The following is an 18,258-nucleotide window of genomic DNA, read 5'->3' on the forward strand; positions in this document are numbered from 1 at the left end:
GAGGCGTGCGACCTCTGACATATATAGCAATTGTAAGTCGCTTTGGATAAAAGCGTCAGCTAAATGAATAAATGTAAATGTAAATGTAAATTAGGTTGTTCTCTAATTCCATGTAGACTTTAACTTTTGTCTCAACCTGAAACACATCCACATAACAGCAGTGAATTACAGGATAATGTATATTGGCACATTCTGAAGATGTGAAATATAAAATTAATATCATGTGCATGTAAAATATCAGCAATTCAGACTCATACCGTTTTCTTGTCTGTATCCAGCTGGACACTCTGGATCAAGGACAAAACTCCCTTTGCTTCATTGACATTATCTCTGGTCAGTTCTCTGTTAATGTTCTTGTTAAGAATCCTCAGTTCATCCTACAGCTTTGGGATTTCTACAGAAGTGTGTGATTTTGGTCAGTCCTTTGACTGCATTGCTTGTAAAATAACTTTAGATGATGCAATTCATTTTTTGAATTATGAATAATGTGGTAGTTTGGTAAACAGGATCGTTTACCTGTTTCACCAGGTTCCAGATTTAAATTATGGTCGAAGAAGGCATTGGAACTTACAGTGAAGACATTAAGAAAATTACCATCAGTGCTGATTTTTGTCTAAAAAAAATAAAATAATTATATATATATATATATATATATATATATATATATATATATATATATATATATATAAAATCATACATTACCAGAAATTATAAAAAATGGTAACATTTAAGAAAATACCATGATTTCGGAATTTTCAAACTTTTCTTTGACTCTTGTCTTGGCATGTTCATTTCTATGAAGTATGCATACTTTTTTCTGATCCTTATAAGAATGATAAAACAACAATATATTAATTTAATGTATAATAAAATAAAACCAGTGTGAAATTTAATTCAATGATTGATTATACAATCAATAGTCAATTTAATTAGTCAATGTGATTTTCCAAACCTTGTCTTCTGAGATTTGGTCTCTAACCCGTCTAGCTCTAAAAAGAAATATTAAAATGTCACAAAGTGTTGTTGTTTTGAAAATCTGATCTTTGTTTTGGACAAAATAGCTGTGACAAACAGAAGCTGTATAAAGGGGTGCTGTTTGTGAAATTCCGCAAATTACATTCAGACTGAATTAGTCTCCCGTCCAGCCCCTCAACCATTCTCCAAAAAAGGGGTGTCCAAACTCTGTCCTGCAGAGTTTAGCTTAACACACTGGCCTGGAAGTTTCTAGTATGCCTAGTAAGACCTTGATTAGCAGGTTCAGGTGTGTTTAATTGAGGTTGGAGCTGAACTCTGCAGGACTGTGGCTTCCAGGAGCAGGATTGGACACCCCTGCTCCAAACCATGTCAGGAAACCTGAACAAGCAAAACAATTGACATATTTCCCGACCGGCACTGTGTTTTTTTTTTGTTTTGTTTTTTGCTTTTGAGAGAGCGTAGAGACACAAAGACAAGTTGATTTATCTTTGATACATACTTCAGTGATATCTGCCAATAATAATCATGACACCTTTCATGGCAAAGAGATTCTAATTCTAACCTCATATAGGCTGCTGGATTGATATCATCCGTCTTTGTACAAATGAAGTTGATGCTTTTGCATTCTCCTCCTGGTCCCAGTTCTTCAATGCAGTGCTTTAAAATCCCCCAAGGCCCACTGTCAGTGCTTGCTCGATTAATAGCACTTACAATCCACACAAAAGAGCACTCTTTCAGTTTCTACAAGATTGGAAATAGTGAGTTAGATGACGTGCTTTTAGTAGCCTAATAGATTGTGTGTTTATATGTATTCAGTGTTGGGGGTAATGCATTACGTAATCAGATTACTTTTTTGATGCAACAAGTAAAGTAACATTAGGCCTACTTTATAAATTACCACATTAATATTTGAGTTACTTTTTATGACTTTTTATGTTACTTGTAATGCTCATTACATTACAGTTTAATTAATTTGCTTAAACACTTTTTAATCTACTGAATTAATTTTCTCTCTTCTCCAAAACAGTCCCTTAGACATATTCACTCATTTGAGCACGGGAACAGATAATAAATATAAAAGTAATAAAAGCACATTACTTTCAAATTTCAGTGAAAAAAAAAAATAATAATAATGTTGAGAGATTTTTTGTATGGCATACGTAGCTCTAGGGATCAGGAAATATTCTAAGTGGTCAAAATATAGTAAAATTCTAAATGTGTTTTTAATAGAAAATAAAGGTGTATGTTATATAGGCTATGTCGTTGAATGCCTTCCTGCAAAAAAAGCACTAAAACACCTGTAAGGCCTGGAAGAGTGCAAGCCTCAGCCTCAGAAAGTAACGTAATGTATTACTTCCCATTAAAAGTAATGCAATTAGTTAATTTTTAGGGAGTAACGCACTATTGTAACGCATTACTTTTAAAGGTGTCATTACATGTTTTCTTTTTTTTATTATTTTATGTTCCTTGAGCTTCACTTATGTTAAAGTTTTTTGCACACACACACAAAAAAAATCAAATATATATGCGGCAAAACAATTATTTTCAACCTTCATTCTGAACCTCCTGAAATTATCTGTTTTAAGGGGTGGCTCCATTAAGGAGTGTCAATAAATGGACACTTATGATTGGTTAACATATTTGCATAAGAAACAGTATCAACGCCCACGCACTATTGCAAATGAGTAATTGTTTTGGAAACATCATCCATGCAACAATTTTTTTTTTTTTTAACCATGTACAGACAAAGCATTATGAAATCATTTATTTGTGGTTTGTAATGCAGCTGCTGTCAGATCCAATACAGTCGACTGCTTCATCTTTTAACAAAAGTTTCTTTGCAAACTCTTGATTACACTGTGCCTCATTTACAAAACAAAATGCTCTGAACAAACATATAGTCCTCCAACACAAACCACAATTGCATTAAATAAACCATCTACTTGTTTCTGACGCTAGGATCCTTCTGGGGGGTATTCCAGAAAGCAGGTTATGTGACATACCCGGGTAAGTTTAAGGGTAAGTTAGTGGATAACCTCAACTTTCGGTTCCAAAAACGGAGGTAACTTTCTGGGTATGTATGTAACCATAGGAACTTACTCTCTGAAGATAACCTGCTCGGTAGCAGGTTATGTTCCAGGGTTAGTTTGTTTCAGAAGGTTGCTGAGCATGGCGTGCCGTTTTAAAGACGATCCAGTGGATGTGGAAGCACAGATAATACGAATTCTTTTCCGCCGTGAGAGGGTGATACGACCACGTATCAATGTGTTTTCGTATCCAAATGAATATTTGCGGGAGCGTTGCCGTTTTTCAAAAGAATCGTTAATTTATTAAAGAAGATAATGGAGTTAAATAATTAACTCCATTTATTTAACTTTTTGCGACGGTGAGTTTTTTGTATACAATAGGCGATGCAGAGCATGTGGGAAAGGCAACTGTGTGTAGGGCTGTTCGTACAGTATGCATTGCACTCAAACGGTTCCTACACACTTTTGTGCAGTTCCCTGGCCATAAACCACTGAGGGTCATTAAAGAGGAATTCCACAGAGTGGTGGGTTTGTCCATTCTATGATATTCTATGAAAGACCATTTTAGTTACATAGCACTATACTTAATCTATTCATACTGTATACAGTGACAGTCACAATAATTTTAAAAGTTTCTAATTATATAACTTTCAATTTCAGGGTTCCCAAATGTGACTGGGTGCATTGATGGAACCCACATTCCCATTAAAGCTCCTTCAGTCAATGAAGGAGACTATGTTAATAGGAAGTCAATCCATAGCATCAATGTGCAGGTGACAATAGATTTTTTGGGTGCTAAATGTTTGGGTGTTTAAACCATTAAATCACCCTCATTACTGGTCCCCACTAACTAGGTAAAATGTGATGCAACCCACCTCATCACTAATGTTGAAGCCAAATGGCCAGGGTCTGTACATGATGCCAGAATGTTTAGGGAGTCATCATTGTGCCACAAATTTCAACAGGGTATGTTTTGCCTTACACAATGTTTTTTTTATTTTATTTTTAATGTTTTTTTTAATGCAATTATACACTTTAATACCTTTATATGACACTTCAATGGTTACTTGCTGGGGGACAGAGGGTACCCCTGTCTGCCCTATATGATGACACCCTACCCTGAACCTGAGCCTGGACCACAGGCACAATTCAACCTGGCCCACAGCAGAACATGGACCATAGGCATCCTAAAGGCAAGGTTTCAGTGCCTGCGTGGGCTCAGGGTCAACCCAGAAAGGTCATGTGACATCACAGCTGCTTGTGTTGTTCTTCACAACATTGCCACACTGAGAGGTGAGAGGGCCCCCCCCCTTCTCTTGAAGATGGCCAAGAGGAACCCCCAGTGAACCCAGTAGACCAAAGAGATGGCAGGGTGGTACGAGACATGATTTGCCAAAATCACTTTAATTAAAACCAGTTAACAGTCAAGTGTTGCTCATTGTTTCTTTATTTCCTGTAACAAAAGACATTTGTATTTATTGCTTTAGATTTCATTCATCAACCAATGACAGATTAATGTTCACATACTTTTCCCCACCTTAAGCTGGTGCTCCAGCAATTCAAGTCTGGCCTTTTTTTAGGTTAAGCCTTTTCTCCTCCATTTGAAGCTGTATAAGGTCCATCTCCATGTCACTTTTTCTGATTTGCTTTTGAAGGTGGACCTTATACAGCTCTTTGGCAGGCAACTAGAAAGACAGAATAATTAAACATGACTGAAAGTCTGTAATACAAACACAGACCAAATATTTAAATGAGGAAGGAGAACTGCAGAACATTTCTTACACTGCTAAGATTCTGTGTGGAGGTAGATGGACCCTCATCTGTATTCAAATCTCCTGCCATATTCTGTAAAATGACAATGACAATTTATTTATTCTCTTATGTAAAAAAGGGGGAATTCATTCTATGCATCATACCTCTATGGGCCTCCCCACATTTTCTGTTTCTGTCACAGCAGAAGTGGTCTCTTCATCGTCAGCCTACAGTGAAAATAAGGAAGGATGCTTGGTCTAGCAAACAGAAACATAAAGACAATAATCACTTACAACTGTGACAGAGTGTGGTGTTGCAGGAGGATCCAATAATACAATGTGGCCATCAGCAACTGCAAGATAATTAAACCAATAAGATAATCATGCATATTCAATACTCAATGTTATTCTTAAACAAATACAACTAATAAAGAAGGACATTAGGAACATCTAAGAGTACTAGAAATAAGATTACAGTACACAGCATATGCAGTCAAAGCAGCATGCATACTGCAAGTGAATCAATGACTGTAAAATGCATTCAAAATGCCTATTTAAAATGGTGACAATGTTGATGATTTTCTTTATTAAAACACTGACAAAAACAGTGAAAACATCAATAAATCCTAAGTATTAATATGGTACACCTACATTTTACTAAGCCACTTGTCTTGGTAGCTGAGTCTGATGAATTGCCCCTGGAATCCCATCGACCACAGGTCGCCCTTTACAGGACAGTGCCAGTTCCTCAGCTGGGGTGAGGGAAGGTGGAGCTGGACCCCCACCTGTTTTACGGGCCTCAGCCTTCTTTCTATTGGCTACATAGAAAACTAAATTACATGGCGTCAGTAACAAGTTTAGAAAATATTACCTTGCTGGAGAATGTTTTTGTGTTTCATTTTGACTTGGCTCACACTTCTTCTGGCTCCAGAAGGACTACACCTGATAAAACAAGAAGCCAACATATTACTAGCCAATTATGTGCATTACTACTGTAATATTAAGAAGTGTATGGAGGCCAACAAGTAAATACTTGTCTATTTTTACTACATGCCCCAAATAATGTTTGCGTCACAATGAAAGGGGAAAATAGCCCATTTATAATTTTATAAACTCGTGCGTTTACTCTGTCCATTATTTTTTGCCAAGCCAACTCTCTTTCTTTTGCTGATGCAGCAGTATTGTTTTTTTTTTTTTTTTTTTTTTTTTATATAATGGGCTTATAGTCTTCATAAGCAAGCATTAAAACCTCCAACTCAGTTTCACCTAAGTATGTAGCTCACTTTTTTTCTCCCTGGGTTTCCATGGTGACTCCTGAAATCGGCGATCCATTGAAAATGTCTTTATGTACTCACCGTGCGCGCGCATTAACTCTGGGTAACCAGTAGGAGGTTGATTAAACTAACTCTTCTCAGGTGTTTTGGAACTGACATACTCATGGTATGCGGGTTTGGGGTAAATCAACCCAGAGGTTATGATTTACCAAATGGTAAGTTAACCAAGCTTTCTGGAATACCCCCCTGAAGTCTGTACAGATACACAAACAAGCTGTTTAAACTGGGCGTGTCAAAGCGAGCGTTCTTTCACTTATCCATTTGTCCTATTGTTAACAGATTCAAATGGGTGTATATGTCAAACTAAACTTGCATCTTTATACTGTATCCAGTGTAGACAGCATCAGTGATAATGGGTTCTGTTTGCTTTTGACGTGACGTGATGCTCATTAAACAACTGAACGCCAATGGGCGGAGCCTATATGGTGTGATGGTGTATACTATTGGTCAATGTGTTGCTCTAGACGCAGTCATATGTAAATGTGTTTGCCCGTGTGACAAAGATCCTGCAATATCAAAATTAGCCATTTTTGGAGCTTGATTTAATAAATGATTTGATTATAATGAGGACGTTTTGAGCTATGAAACTTGCAGGATGTTTTAATAGTATAAAGACCTCTTATATGGCAAAAATATCAAGGTAAATTTGATTTCTCATGTCATGACCCTTTTTAAAAGTAACTTTCCGCAATACGGTGTGTAGCCTATACTTAGCAAAAGGTTAATTGGAAAAGACTGCAGTAATATACGTACAGATTTCCACTGGTCATCTCTTAACTTGTTGCAGTCTCCACTGCCAGGAATATCAACAAGCACAATGTGTTCCAGGAGTTCATGACAATCTGGAACCTTAAAGGTCACACTCTTCACAAGGGGCCAGTACCAGTCACCAGGACTGGACTCACTGTGCAGAATGTAAGATTCTGCAACACTGGCAAATTCAGAGACCTGTTGAGAAAATAAGTAATGTTGGATATTCATTATACATTTAATGTTATGAACCATCAGGCATTAACATATTTAGTCTACTAACTTACATCCTTGTTTGAGATTGTTTTCTTATTGATAGACAAAAAAGTTTCAATCTCATCAAATAATGATGAGAATGTTTTCTTATCTGCATCAGCTCCATACAATGCAGTGATCTTTTCTACAGCAATTTCAAACAAGTCATCATTCCTGTCCTCAGTTTCAGCAGACAAAACTCTGAAAAGATCTTTGAGCTCGTTCTCCCAGTCCTGCTGAGGCACAATAAGGCTTTATTTCCTTCAACTTTGATTTATTTACATATTTATAAAGAACTCAAATTAAAAGCATAGTAAAATGAATACAAATGAAGAAACCTCTTTTGAGAAGAGTTCAATCTCTGCTATGTAGGTCCCCAAGACTGCATTTAATAGAGAGCTCTTCCCTTCTCCTGATTTCCCAAAAATCCCAATGGTTGCCTTCTTCCTGGTGACATTATTCATTTTATTTATCTTTAAAATGATGTCTCTGTGCATAATGATTGTGTGGACTAAGTTGTCAGTGACTTTTTTCATGATTTGCTCTGCCTTAAACATGATCTCCATATCTGCACAATGAAGAAGAGAATCACAATGGGGATTATTTAAAGCACACAGTAAATAAAGAAAATTTGTGCAGACCTTTGACTCTAGTAGTGCCAGATTAAGGGTAGACAGATTATAATTTTACTTGTCTGATGTCAGTGGTGACTCTATGCTTGAGTCAGACGATTTGTGATCATGCTTTCTTTTAGTACCTATAAGAGACTCATTATATTTCCTCAATCTTTGACTGTAGATCAAACACGCAATTTTTTTTTTTGGAGACACTTTTATACCTTGGCTCGCCATTGTGAGATCGATGGAAAGGGGAAAAAAAAAAAACACTCGGATCAAGCACATGGTCTAGATTTGTTTTTAACCAGCTTTATGTACCCCACTGTTAACATGCTGATTTTTATATCAGAAGTGGAACATATTTAGCCTACATTTATTATTCATAGATTTTATATACTGCCGGGATTCCTTATTCAATTTACAGCTAAAAGGAAGACCAGTGATGACTCTAGAACTTTTTGCTTCAACATTGTTTCATTACCAAAACATTATCAATTCCTTAACTTACATTTATTAATTTCTCTTATTACAGATTCAGCATTGTTAACGTAACTTAATCTAAATAGAACTAATATATATATATATATATATATATATATATATATATATATATATATATATATATATACATTAACTAATAATTAGGTTTTCAAATTTTAGCCAAATTTGAACTATAACAATTTAAGAGAAGTGTTACCTTGTATTTCTCAGGATAATGTCTGTGGAACAAGACACTGCTGCCTTTACAGTGTAACGTGGCTGCTGTAGACAAAAGAGGCATTGGATCCAAGTGCAGTGAAACTGTATTGAATCAGGACACCAGAAATAACTCCAGACAAGTTATAAACAAGATAAAATCGAGGAAATAGAACACGAAAGTAACAACAAACACACACGATACAACGATATACTGGCAATGCTAGACAAGGAACAAAATAAACACTGGGGTATTTACAAGGGGAGATGGGCAAACAAGACACACCTGGGAAAATCAAGAATCATGGTTACAATGGAGACAAACAAGGCAGGAGGCACACGGGAATTGAACACACAGGAGTGAACACAACAACATAAAACTCCTTTGTAAAACAGGGAAACATAGGCTGAGATTGTGACATACAGACTCAGCTTTTGGATGTGGACTTCTTGCTAAAACATTCCGATATCAAATGAAACACACTGTGTGCTAAGCAAGTAAAAGATTCACGAGTCTAGCGTTTTATTTGACTTCATATTGTACTAAATGTATTATTATTATTATATCTTTATATACTCAGTGTGACAAACTTTTGTCTTCCCAGTCTGGAAATGAGGGAGGCAGTGTCTGAGAGCAGCTTTGTAACAGAGTGTCTCTTTATAAACAAACTTCTTCATAAACAAACAAATAGTAAGCACAAGAGATTTTCAGCTATCTCAAATAGAATAGTTTCAAACCAACAATTGTTTGGGCACAGCACACTTCCCATGCAGCTCTCTTCACTCTTCTTCTTCTTGTACGGTTTAATAGCCGTTGACAAGCCAACTTTTGATGTATTATCACCACCAACTGGACTGGAGTGTGAAGCGTCAACGGGGAAGGAAAAACATAATCATGAGGAGGAAAAAGAAACGAAAAGACAGAAAAGAAAAGAAAAAAGAAAAGAAAAAATATTTATGCCATATGTAATATAGATTCTATTTTCCAGTCCTGTTTTTTGAGATAACCAAGTATTTCTATCCTGAGGCACAACTTAATAGATTTGATAGACTGAAATTGATTAAACCTATATCTTTCAATGTCTTAATCATCTCTTCTCTTTCCTTAGTAAATACTGCCGCAGTGCTCAATAGTATATTCAGTAGTCTCTGCTTCACTACAGGATATACATAATCCAGTTTGATGTTTCCCTATTGTGAACAATGAATGATTTAAACCAGAATTTCTTTCAGTCGTGTAATTATTATATCCTCTTTCTATTGAAGCATACTCTCCCTTGACTAACTTGTTTTTGGATATTTCCCTGTTCTAATTTTTTTTTTTTTCACTTTTTATTCATGTGTTCTTTAATTCTTCCTTTTATTTCTGCTTTACTCAGTGGAATTTGTACTTCAACATTCATATGTTGTATTGCCTGTTTTGCCAGTTTGCCGACTATTTCATTACCTTGTACTCCCACATGTGCAGGTCCCTTGAAGGGGATGGATTTTGAAATCCATTGCTGCTTCAATATATATCTAATGAGTGATAATAATCAAGGTATTAATCAACATTTTTCCTTCTAAATATCACATGAGTTGAATGACTTCTCTAGGCTGATGAGATTTTACTTTGTTAGAAGTTACCAGTGTGATTACTGAAATGTTCTTTTCATGTATTCTCTAATGTCTGTATTTGATATCTGAATGCAGTAACAGTGCTTGCTCATTTAGCCCGGCTTCCAGAAATGAAATATGGACTCGTTTCGTGTTTGAGAAAGGTCTTCAAGATGTGTTAAAACATACAGGGGTCATTGAAGTATATAGTTTAAGGGACCATTTCTTTGTTAAAGCTTTACTTTACTGTGTTTGACTAAAGTGTTTTCTCCTTGACAGAAAGAACATGTTATCTTGATGTTTTGAGAGGACTCTCCTCTTTATAGTTAGAGCCTGGCCAATTCCAACCTTGAAGAAGCTGTGTGTCGGTGTGTGTGTGTGTTAGTCTTCTTGGTTACAGGTTAAGGAACCACTGGCATTATTGGAGATTGACTGAGTTGTTGCTCTGGAAATGCTGGAGCCCAGCAATACAAATCTGCGACCTGGAAGGTCACGATGTGCCTAACTTCAGTGTCCAATTGTCAGCTGCATAATCGATGGAGATATGCTTCAGTCTATCTGTATCTGTGGAAAATTACTATGTTTATCTATTTCTTAGCCAATCAGAATCATTGTCAAGTGTCAGTAAAGGCCTCATCGACAAGACAGCCATCGGCACTGATCCTCAACAAATTCGTCTCCATACCCGAGTCATCACTCCGATCTTCAACCAGATGGAACTGGATAATATTCTGAATGTTCCAATCCAATCTGACTTCTGACCCATAATGCTGCCTGAATCATAATAATACACTGTTCCCCAGAGGAGAACTGGCCCCTCGACTGAGCCTGGTTTCTCCCAAGGTTTTTTTCTCCATTGTGTCACCTGATGGAGTTTTGGCTCCTTGCCACATTCGCCTTTGTCACCATTGGCTTTTGGCTTGCTTAGTTGGGGACATTTAATTTAATATTCAACAATATTCTTGATATGCCTGCATTGACACCATTATATGAGAACTGAACTGAGCTGGACCATGACATCACGGATTTTTCCAGAGCGGCTATTTATATATAAATTAATTCAATTAATAACTTTTTTACAACAAAAATGAAACATTACTGAACTTAAGCTGGACTGTGATGTTATTTTCTTGACAAAGTGAGGTTCCTGGGTAAGATGGTATCTGGTGAAGGTTATACGATGGACCCAGCGGAGATTGCCCCAGTGCAGGCCCTGTAGGAAAGGACACCGTCCACAGTGGGTGACCTAAGGAAAATGTTAGGGTTCCTGTCCTATTACCATTCTTATATCCCCAATTTCTCACGCATCGCCCAGCCACTGTACCAGCTACTTACAGCGAAAGAAAAGGGTTCGAGTGAAGTAGGAATTGTGTCAATGAAAGGAAAATCCACAGAGAAAAGGAAAGAAGGTAATTTGGCATCACGGACACCCATTGATTGGACACAAACCCATCAGGCGACACTTATTAACTTGATAGATCACCTCGTTTCCCAGAATTCACTCAGCCCTTCGTGCTACACTGCGATGCATCCCAGGGAGTGTTGGGTGCATTATTGTATCAATGCCAGAATGGGAAGATGGTAGTGATATCGTACGGGTCCAGAACACTAAGCACCCCCAGAAAAAAAATACCACATGCATTCTGGAAAGCTTGAATTATTAGCGTTGAAGTGGGCTGTTTGTGAACGTTTCCGCCATTACTTGTACTACGCACCATCTTTTGCTGTCTACACTGACAACAAACAACAATCCTCTTACCTATCTGCTCACGACCGCCAAACTGAATGCCACCGGGCACTGATGGGTTGCGCAGCTGGCCGACTTTAACTTTTACATAAAATTCCGTCCAGGTAAAAGTAATGCTGATGCGGACGGTCTGTCACACATGCTGCTAGACATCGACAAGTTAATGGAGCAGTGCACAGAACAAATGCAAGTTCTTCAGTGGAAGGAGTGGTAGTGGAGAGTGAAAATCCCTCGCAAGGAACATGGTTGATTCAAGGTGACCTGCGTCCACCACTGACCTCAGCGCAGATTCAAGGTGCTCAGGAGAATGGCAGTATTATTGGGAAAGTCCTGAAATTCAAGGAAAAATATCAACGACCAAGTAGAGAGGCAGTGAAAGCAGAATATCCTGATGTGGCAATGCTGTTAAAACAATGGTTCAAACTCTGTGTGGGGGGAAGATGGAGTACTGTATAGGAAAACCAGTAAAAGAGAACAGTTGCTCCTGCCAAATTCTTACCACTTAATCATTCTGTCTGAACTACACCAAAAGATGGGTCATCTGGGTGTGGAGACAACCCTCTGCCTTATCCAAAACCGCTTTTACTGGCCAAGAATGCAGAGAGAAGTGGAGCACTTCATCACCAAGGTATGCGAGTGTCTGAAAAAGAAACAGCCAGTAAGACAAACTCGAGCACCTTTAACCCCAATTCACACCACACATCCAATTGAAACGGTCTCAATAGACTTTCTTCATTTGGAGACCTGCAAGAAGCAAGGTTTCAAATACATTCTCGTGGTGATGAATAACTTCACTAGATTCGCACAGGCTTATGCAACCAAAGACAAGTCTGCAAAGACTGTTGCAGAGAAACTTTTAAATGATTTTGCTTTGAAGTTTGGTTTCCCCTGTAAAATCCATCATGACATGGGCAAAGAATTCGACTTAGCAAATTAAGAATTCGATTTAGCAAATTACTGAAAAAACTGAAAGAACTCTGTGGAATCCAGGAATAACACACTACACCCTGCCATCCACAAGGCAATGGACAAGTGGAGCGATTCAGTCACACTCTATTGTCCATGCTCCGTACACTCGCGGATGAGGAGAAAGTTGACTGGAAGAATTCCTTGGCCAAAGTGGTTCATGCCTACCAATGCACAAGAAGTGAAGCAACAGGATTCTCCCCGTACTACTTGTTGTATGGAAGATCCCCTCGTTTACCAATTGACATTCTCGTGAACCTAAGGCGGATGAAGTGTCCGGCACTTACCAGGACTATGTGTCTCGTTGGAAGGAAAGGATGAGTGAAGCATACCAAATTGCAGCAAAGACTGCTTCAAAAGTAGCAGCCCGTGGGAAAGCTCACTATGATCAGAAGGCTCAGGGGAGAGATCTTCAGCCTGGTGACCGGGTCCTGATCCGTAATTTGACTCCTATGGAAGGTCCAGGAAAGATACGGTCATACTGGGAAGATCAAGTACATATGGTTAAGGTAAGAAAACATGCTGAAATTCCTGTATGTGAGGTGAGACCTGAAAGCGTGTACGGAAAAGCTGTGTCATTCACAGAAATCTTCTCCTGCCCTGTGACTTTCTGTCCCTGAAAAGGGAGAAACCTGATCGACTTTGCTCACAAAACAATCGGAATACATCAAAAGGGGAAAAGACAAACTGAGAGAAAAGACCACTTCCAGTAAATTCCGAGAGTCGACTCAGAGGAGGAGTATGTATTAACCTGCCAGTGGCAAGAAGGGGATCACAGAGCCATAGGGGATCGCAGGCCTCTCAACCCAAGAGCACCACCTTTCAAGCCTCAACTCTACCTGGCAGCCCTACATTTTAATGAGAATGCTGGGCGTCCCCAAGCCAGGACAGCAGCTGGAGAGCCACTATTTAAGGTGGTTTTCCCAAAATACAAGAAAGGACAATTGTCCTTAATAATAAAATAAAATAAAATAAAATAGCTACACAGTAAAAAATCCCTGTGCCTTTTTTTCTGTACATTTACTTTGTTGCATTGCATATGCATTACATCTTGCATAAGTCTGTAATGTTAGACTCACCTGAACTAGTTGCAGATCAATAATAGTGCTGGTCCTTAGGTCCATCACTGAGTAACTTCCAAACTTGGCTGAATGACCTTTACGTAGAAAATTAATGTTTACTTTGTATTACATTCAGTATTTATTATTTATTATTATTACTCTGTATGTTTTGCTTTCACAGTAATATGTAAACTGAGACCGTTGTTCAGCATTTAGTACCTGGTGAATCTGCCCTCATGTCTCCGCCCAGGACAATGTTCTGCTGCTGTCTGAGCTGCTGCAACATGCCATCCTGTGCTGTCTTCCAGCTATGTACAATTGCAGGCTGTATGTACCTCCGGGCATGAATTTGAAAGGTGGTGTAGTGGATCATTTTCAGTTTCATTGCCTGGAATATCTAAGGTCAGAAAAGAGGATTCCTTCATTTAGCTTGATTTCAGGGACAGTATGTTCATTTATTTTTGTTCAGGGTTGATCTTTGTGATATTACTTGCAATAGTAAATTATAGGCTAGACACTAGACAGTTGGCCTCACCAACCTACCTGTTTAACCTTGAAGAAAGAGGCACCATTGACATACACTGCAACAGAAAGCTGGAGGTTCCCTGCAGGAGTGCTTTGTATAATTGGCTGACTATTCCATTTTCTGAAGAAGTCACAGTGTGGGCAGCGTTGTTCCACAGAGAGGAATGTGCCAAATACTTTTCTCTGTACATTGGTAACACGTTGACACACTAGGGCACTGCTCAAAGAGCTGCAGCAGGCAGTTTTCATAAACAATGTAAGTCGCTGTCTTGTGAACCGGCTTTGAAGACTCAAATCTATTAGAATAATAAAGAGTTACTTAAATAATTTTCAAATTCCACATAACATAAAAAATATATATATATATACAATTGAACTGATTGCAACATTTAACAAAAAAATTGTCTTGTCACTTACGTCACATCTGTTGGCTCAGTCAAGGTTGTGACAGTCAGCTGGATCATATGTGGAATCCATAGGCTCTTCCACATTCATACTTGAGCTGGCTCCAGAAGGGTCCTCCTCTTCCTCCTCTAGCTCCAAGCGAGATCTCTTATTTGTGAGGCCTCTTTATTGGTATTGATAGCAGTGGTATTAACTGACCAACACCAATATCTGGGTATAACATAGTTGTCTGTGTGCCTGTTACATAATAGTTGACATTTTAATACTGTTGGAGTAATAAAAAATAAAAAAAAATAAAAAATAAACTTTATTACTGACAATACCACAAAAACTGAATATATGACTTCACACTATATAAGATCTGGATCAGCTAACCTGTGCTTTTGTAGTGCGGACGTAACATTTTCATTGAGAGCTGGGTGCCAACTGTGCACAGTTTCTTTTGGCTGGCCACATGTTGCACCATGTCCAATTCTCCAGATGTGCTTGCCTATACAAAAGCAAATAAGTGATCAGATAACATAACTTGTTCCGGCGTAATATTGAAAAACATCAATTAGAGTATTTATAGTCTTGAATCATATGCATTTGCAGGATGTAAACAGTATTTTGCAGGTATTGTGTTACCATTCATCTTCATGCAGTTATAACTTTTTTTGACATTACTTCTTAATCAGTAACAGACACCGTTATAAACCATCTACAAAAGTAAGCTCAGTGTAGTGTTACCACATTAACTTTAACACCTGCGTACACAGTTTGTAATAACTAGGGGTGAAACGATACCCTCATGTCACGATTCGATACATATCACGATACTGAACTCACGATACGATATTATTGCGATACTCCAAGACATATGATAAAAGGTTAACAAAAAATGTACTGTTTATTAAACTGATAAATTTGATATTACATTGCGTGTATAAGTGAATATTCTTTGACTTGGTGCTGGAAACCCAAAGCACAGGACACTAGAGCTAAAGCACTAAAGCACAATAGAGACACCAGAATAAAAATATTCATGATTCTGAAGCTGAAAATACAGAGTTATGTTTCTCTGTCACTTACTAGATACATTTAAAATAATGTAGGCCACTTTTTTACACAGATATTCCACTATTGCATTATTATACATTATATATAATATTTTAATGTAGTACTGACACTAAAACTCTGAAAACGTAATTTTTTTCTCACATAGTAATTTTTATTTTGGGTGAACTATTCACGATATATTGTTGCATTTTTGTATTGCGATATATTGTGACACGATATATTGTTACACCCCTAGTAATAACACAATAACCATAACGCGTTGTTCATTATAAACGTGGGATTATGAATTATATTGAGAACGTCGTACATAGAAAACATGCCGCAATGTACCCTGAGTGTAAACCTTAGCCGCATTCATCGTGAAGCGTGCAAGCGATTTGCAAAGATTAATATAAAGGTTAATAAAACGTTACACTCACTTCTTCTGGAGGTGCAGCAGGAACACAAATAGTTGGTACTGATCCTTTTTTCAGGAGCAGCATCTTAGCAAAACCAGCTTTATACTGACTCTCGTTTGTAAAGCAGTCTGGTGAGAAATGGTTCGCGCAAACATGAAAGCATTGACGTTGATCGTGGAGAATATTACCTTCGAAAACAAAACTCAGCCACTGCGTCTTCAGCGGTTTGGATTTAAGAACATCAAAATAATGCTGTGTTCCTTATTGCACCCAAGAACAGAACACCACAATCACTTAGATGCTATTCTGCTCCAGCGTATAAACAATGCGGACTATGATGACAGCTCGCTCAGGGCGGGTCTGTGTTGAAACGCTGCTGTCAATTAACAATCGTGGGAGGGGCGTCCGACCGTGTGACGTCACACGGTCAGACGGCTCGATTTGAGACGGGGGAAAACATATAAGGAGATAAAAAAAAAAAAAAAACACTGGATGGATTTTTATCATTATATGATGGTTGTGTACAGGCACTGCCAACACACATTTCAGTACAATCAACTTGTAAAAGTGCATGTACCATTATATGACCCCTTTAAAAGCTGCTAGATCTGCTTATTTTTCAACCCTATTAGAAGAAAATAAATAAAACCCTAGGTATTTATTTGAAACAGTGGCTAAACTAACGAAAAATAAAGCTTCAAACCCAGAAGTTTCCAAGCAGCACAGTAGCAATGACTTCATGAACTTCTTCACTTATAAGATTGATAATATCAGGGAGAAAATTATAACTATGCAACCGTCTACTACAGTATCGCATCAGGCAGTACATTGTAGTCTCCCTAAGGAAAAATTCGATTCATTCATTACTATAGAAGAGGAAGAATTTTCTAAACTCGTTAAATCATCTAAATTGACAACGTGTATGTTAGACCCTATACCGACTAAGCTAATGAAAGAGATGCTTCCAGAGGTCATAGATCCTCTTCTTATTATCATTAATTCATCTTTGTCATTTGGATCCGTACCAAAAACTTTTAAGCTGGCTATGATTAAACCGCTTGTTAAAAAAACACAACTTGATCCTACAGAATTAGTCAATTACAGGCCGATCTCGAATCTACCTTATCTGTCAAAGATACTAGAAAAGGTGGTATCCTCACAACTATGTTCCTTTTTAGAAATAAATATCTGCGAGGATTTTCAATCAGGATTTAGACCGTACCATAGTACCGAGACAGCTCTCATTAGAGTCACAAATGATTTTCTCTAATCATCCAATCGTGGTTGTGTCTCTCTATTAGTGTTACTCGATCTTAGTGCTGCATTTGACACCATTGACCACAACATTCTTTTAAATAGGTTTGAAAATTATGTTGGGATTAGTGGAATTGCATTAGCATGGTTTAAATCATACTTATCTGACCGTTATCAGTTTGTAGCAGTAAATGAAGAGATGTCTCATCGATCACAAGTTCAGTATGGCGTACCACAAGGCTCAGTACTAGGACCACTGCTGTTTACTCTGTACATGCTACCCTTGAGATATATCATTAGGAAGTATGACATTAGTTTTCACTGTTATGCTGATGATACTCAGCTGTATATTTCTTCAAAACCTAATGAAACCTACCAATTCACAAAATTAATGGAATGCATAGCTGATATAAAAAACTGGATGACTAGCAACTTCCTACTACTTAACTCTGAAAAAACAGAGATTCTAATTATTGGACAAAAAACTTCCTCACATAATAACCTAGAATACTGTCTAACACTTGATGGCTGCTCTGTTAAGTCTTCGTCATTGGTTAGGAACCTGGGTGTGCTCTTTGATACCAACCTTTCATTTGAAAGTCACGTGTCTAGTATCTGTAAAACCAAATTTTTTCATCTTAAAAATATATCTAAAATACGTCATATGCTTTCAATGAAAAATGCAGAACAATTAGTTCATGCGTTCATGACATCAAGGCTAGATTATTGTAATGCTATATGGGTGGTTGCACTGCACGCTTAATAAACAATTATCACATAATTGGACAGAGAATTTATGTACTCTGAAAAGTGTTTAACAGAAAAAGAATGATACATATGTT

General features: G+C 37.6%; 1 protein-coding gene and 1 long non-coding RNA gene across 2 annotated transcripts; both read right to left on the reverse strand.

The window, feature by feature from the left end:
• Positions 1-55: 55 nt before the first annotated feature.
• LOC307171404 (nuclear GTPase SLIP-GC-like) lies at positions 56-7,943 on the reverse strand (the record flags this gene model as incomplete). Its single annotated transcript, XM_079893012.1, has 8 exons — positions 56-136; positions 258-377; positions 1,341-1,353; positions 1,538-1,716; positions 6,841-7,035; positions 7,125-7,325; positions 7,431-7,660; positions 7,931-7,943. The coding sequence occupies 8 exons, from the start codon at positions 7,941-7,943 to the stop codon at positions 56-58; spliced, it is 1,032 nt and encodes a 343-aa protein (XP_079749138.1).
• A 5,861-nt stretch (positions 7,944-13,804) lies between these two features.
• On the reverse strand, positions 13,805-14,854 carry LOC307171721. The gene is made up of 4 exons (XR_013823587.1): positions 14,718-14,854; positions 14,319-14,596; positions 13,995-14,172; positions 13,805-13,870 (listed from the first exon to the last, which is right to left on the reverse strand). It is a non-coding gene; the product is annotated as an uncharacterized lncRNA (long non-coding RNA).
• Between the last annotated feature and the right edge of the window lie 3,404 nt (positions 14,855-18,258).

Source organism: Squalius cephalus (assembly GCF_949319135.1).
Source record: "Squalius cephalus genome assembly, chromosome: 14".
Taxonomy (NCBI): domain Eukaryota; kingdom Metazoa; phylum Chordata; class Actinopteri; order Cypriniformes; family Leuciscidae; genus Squalius; species Squalius cephalus.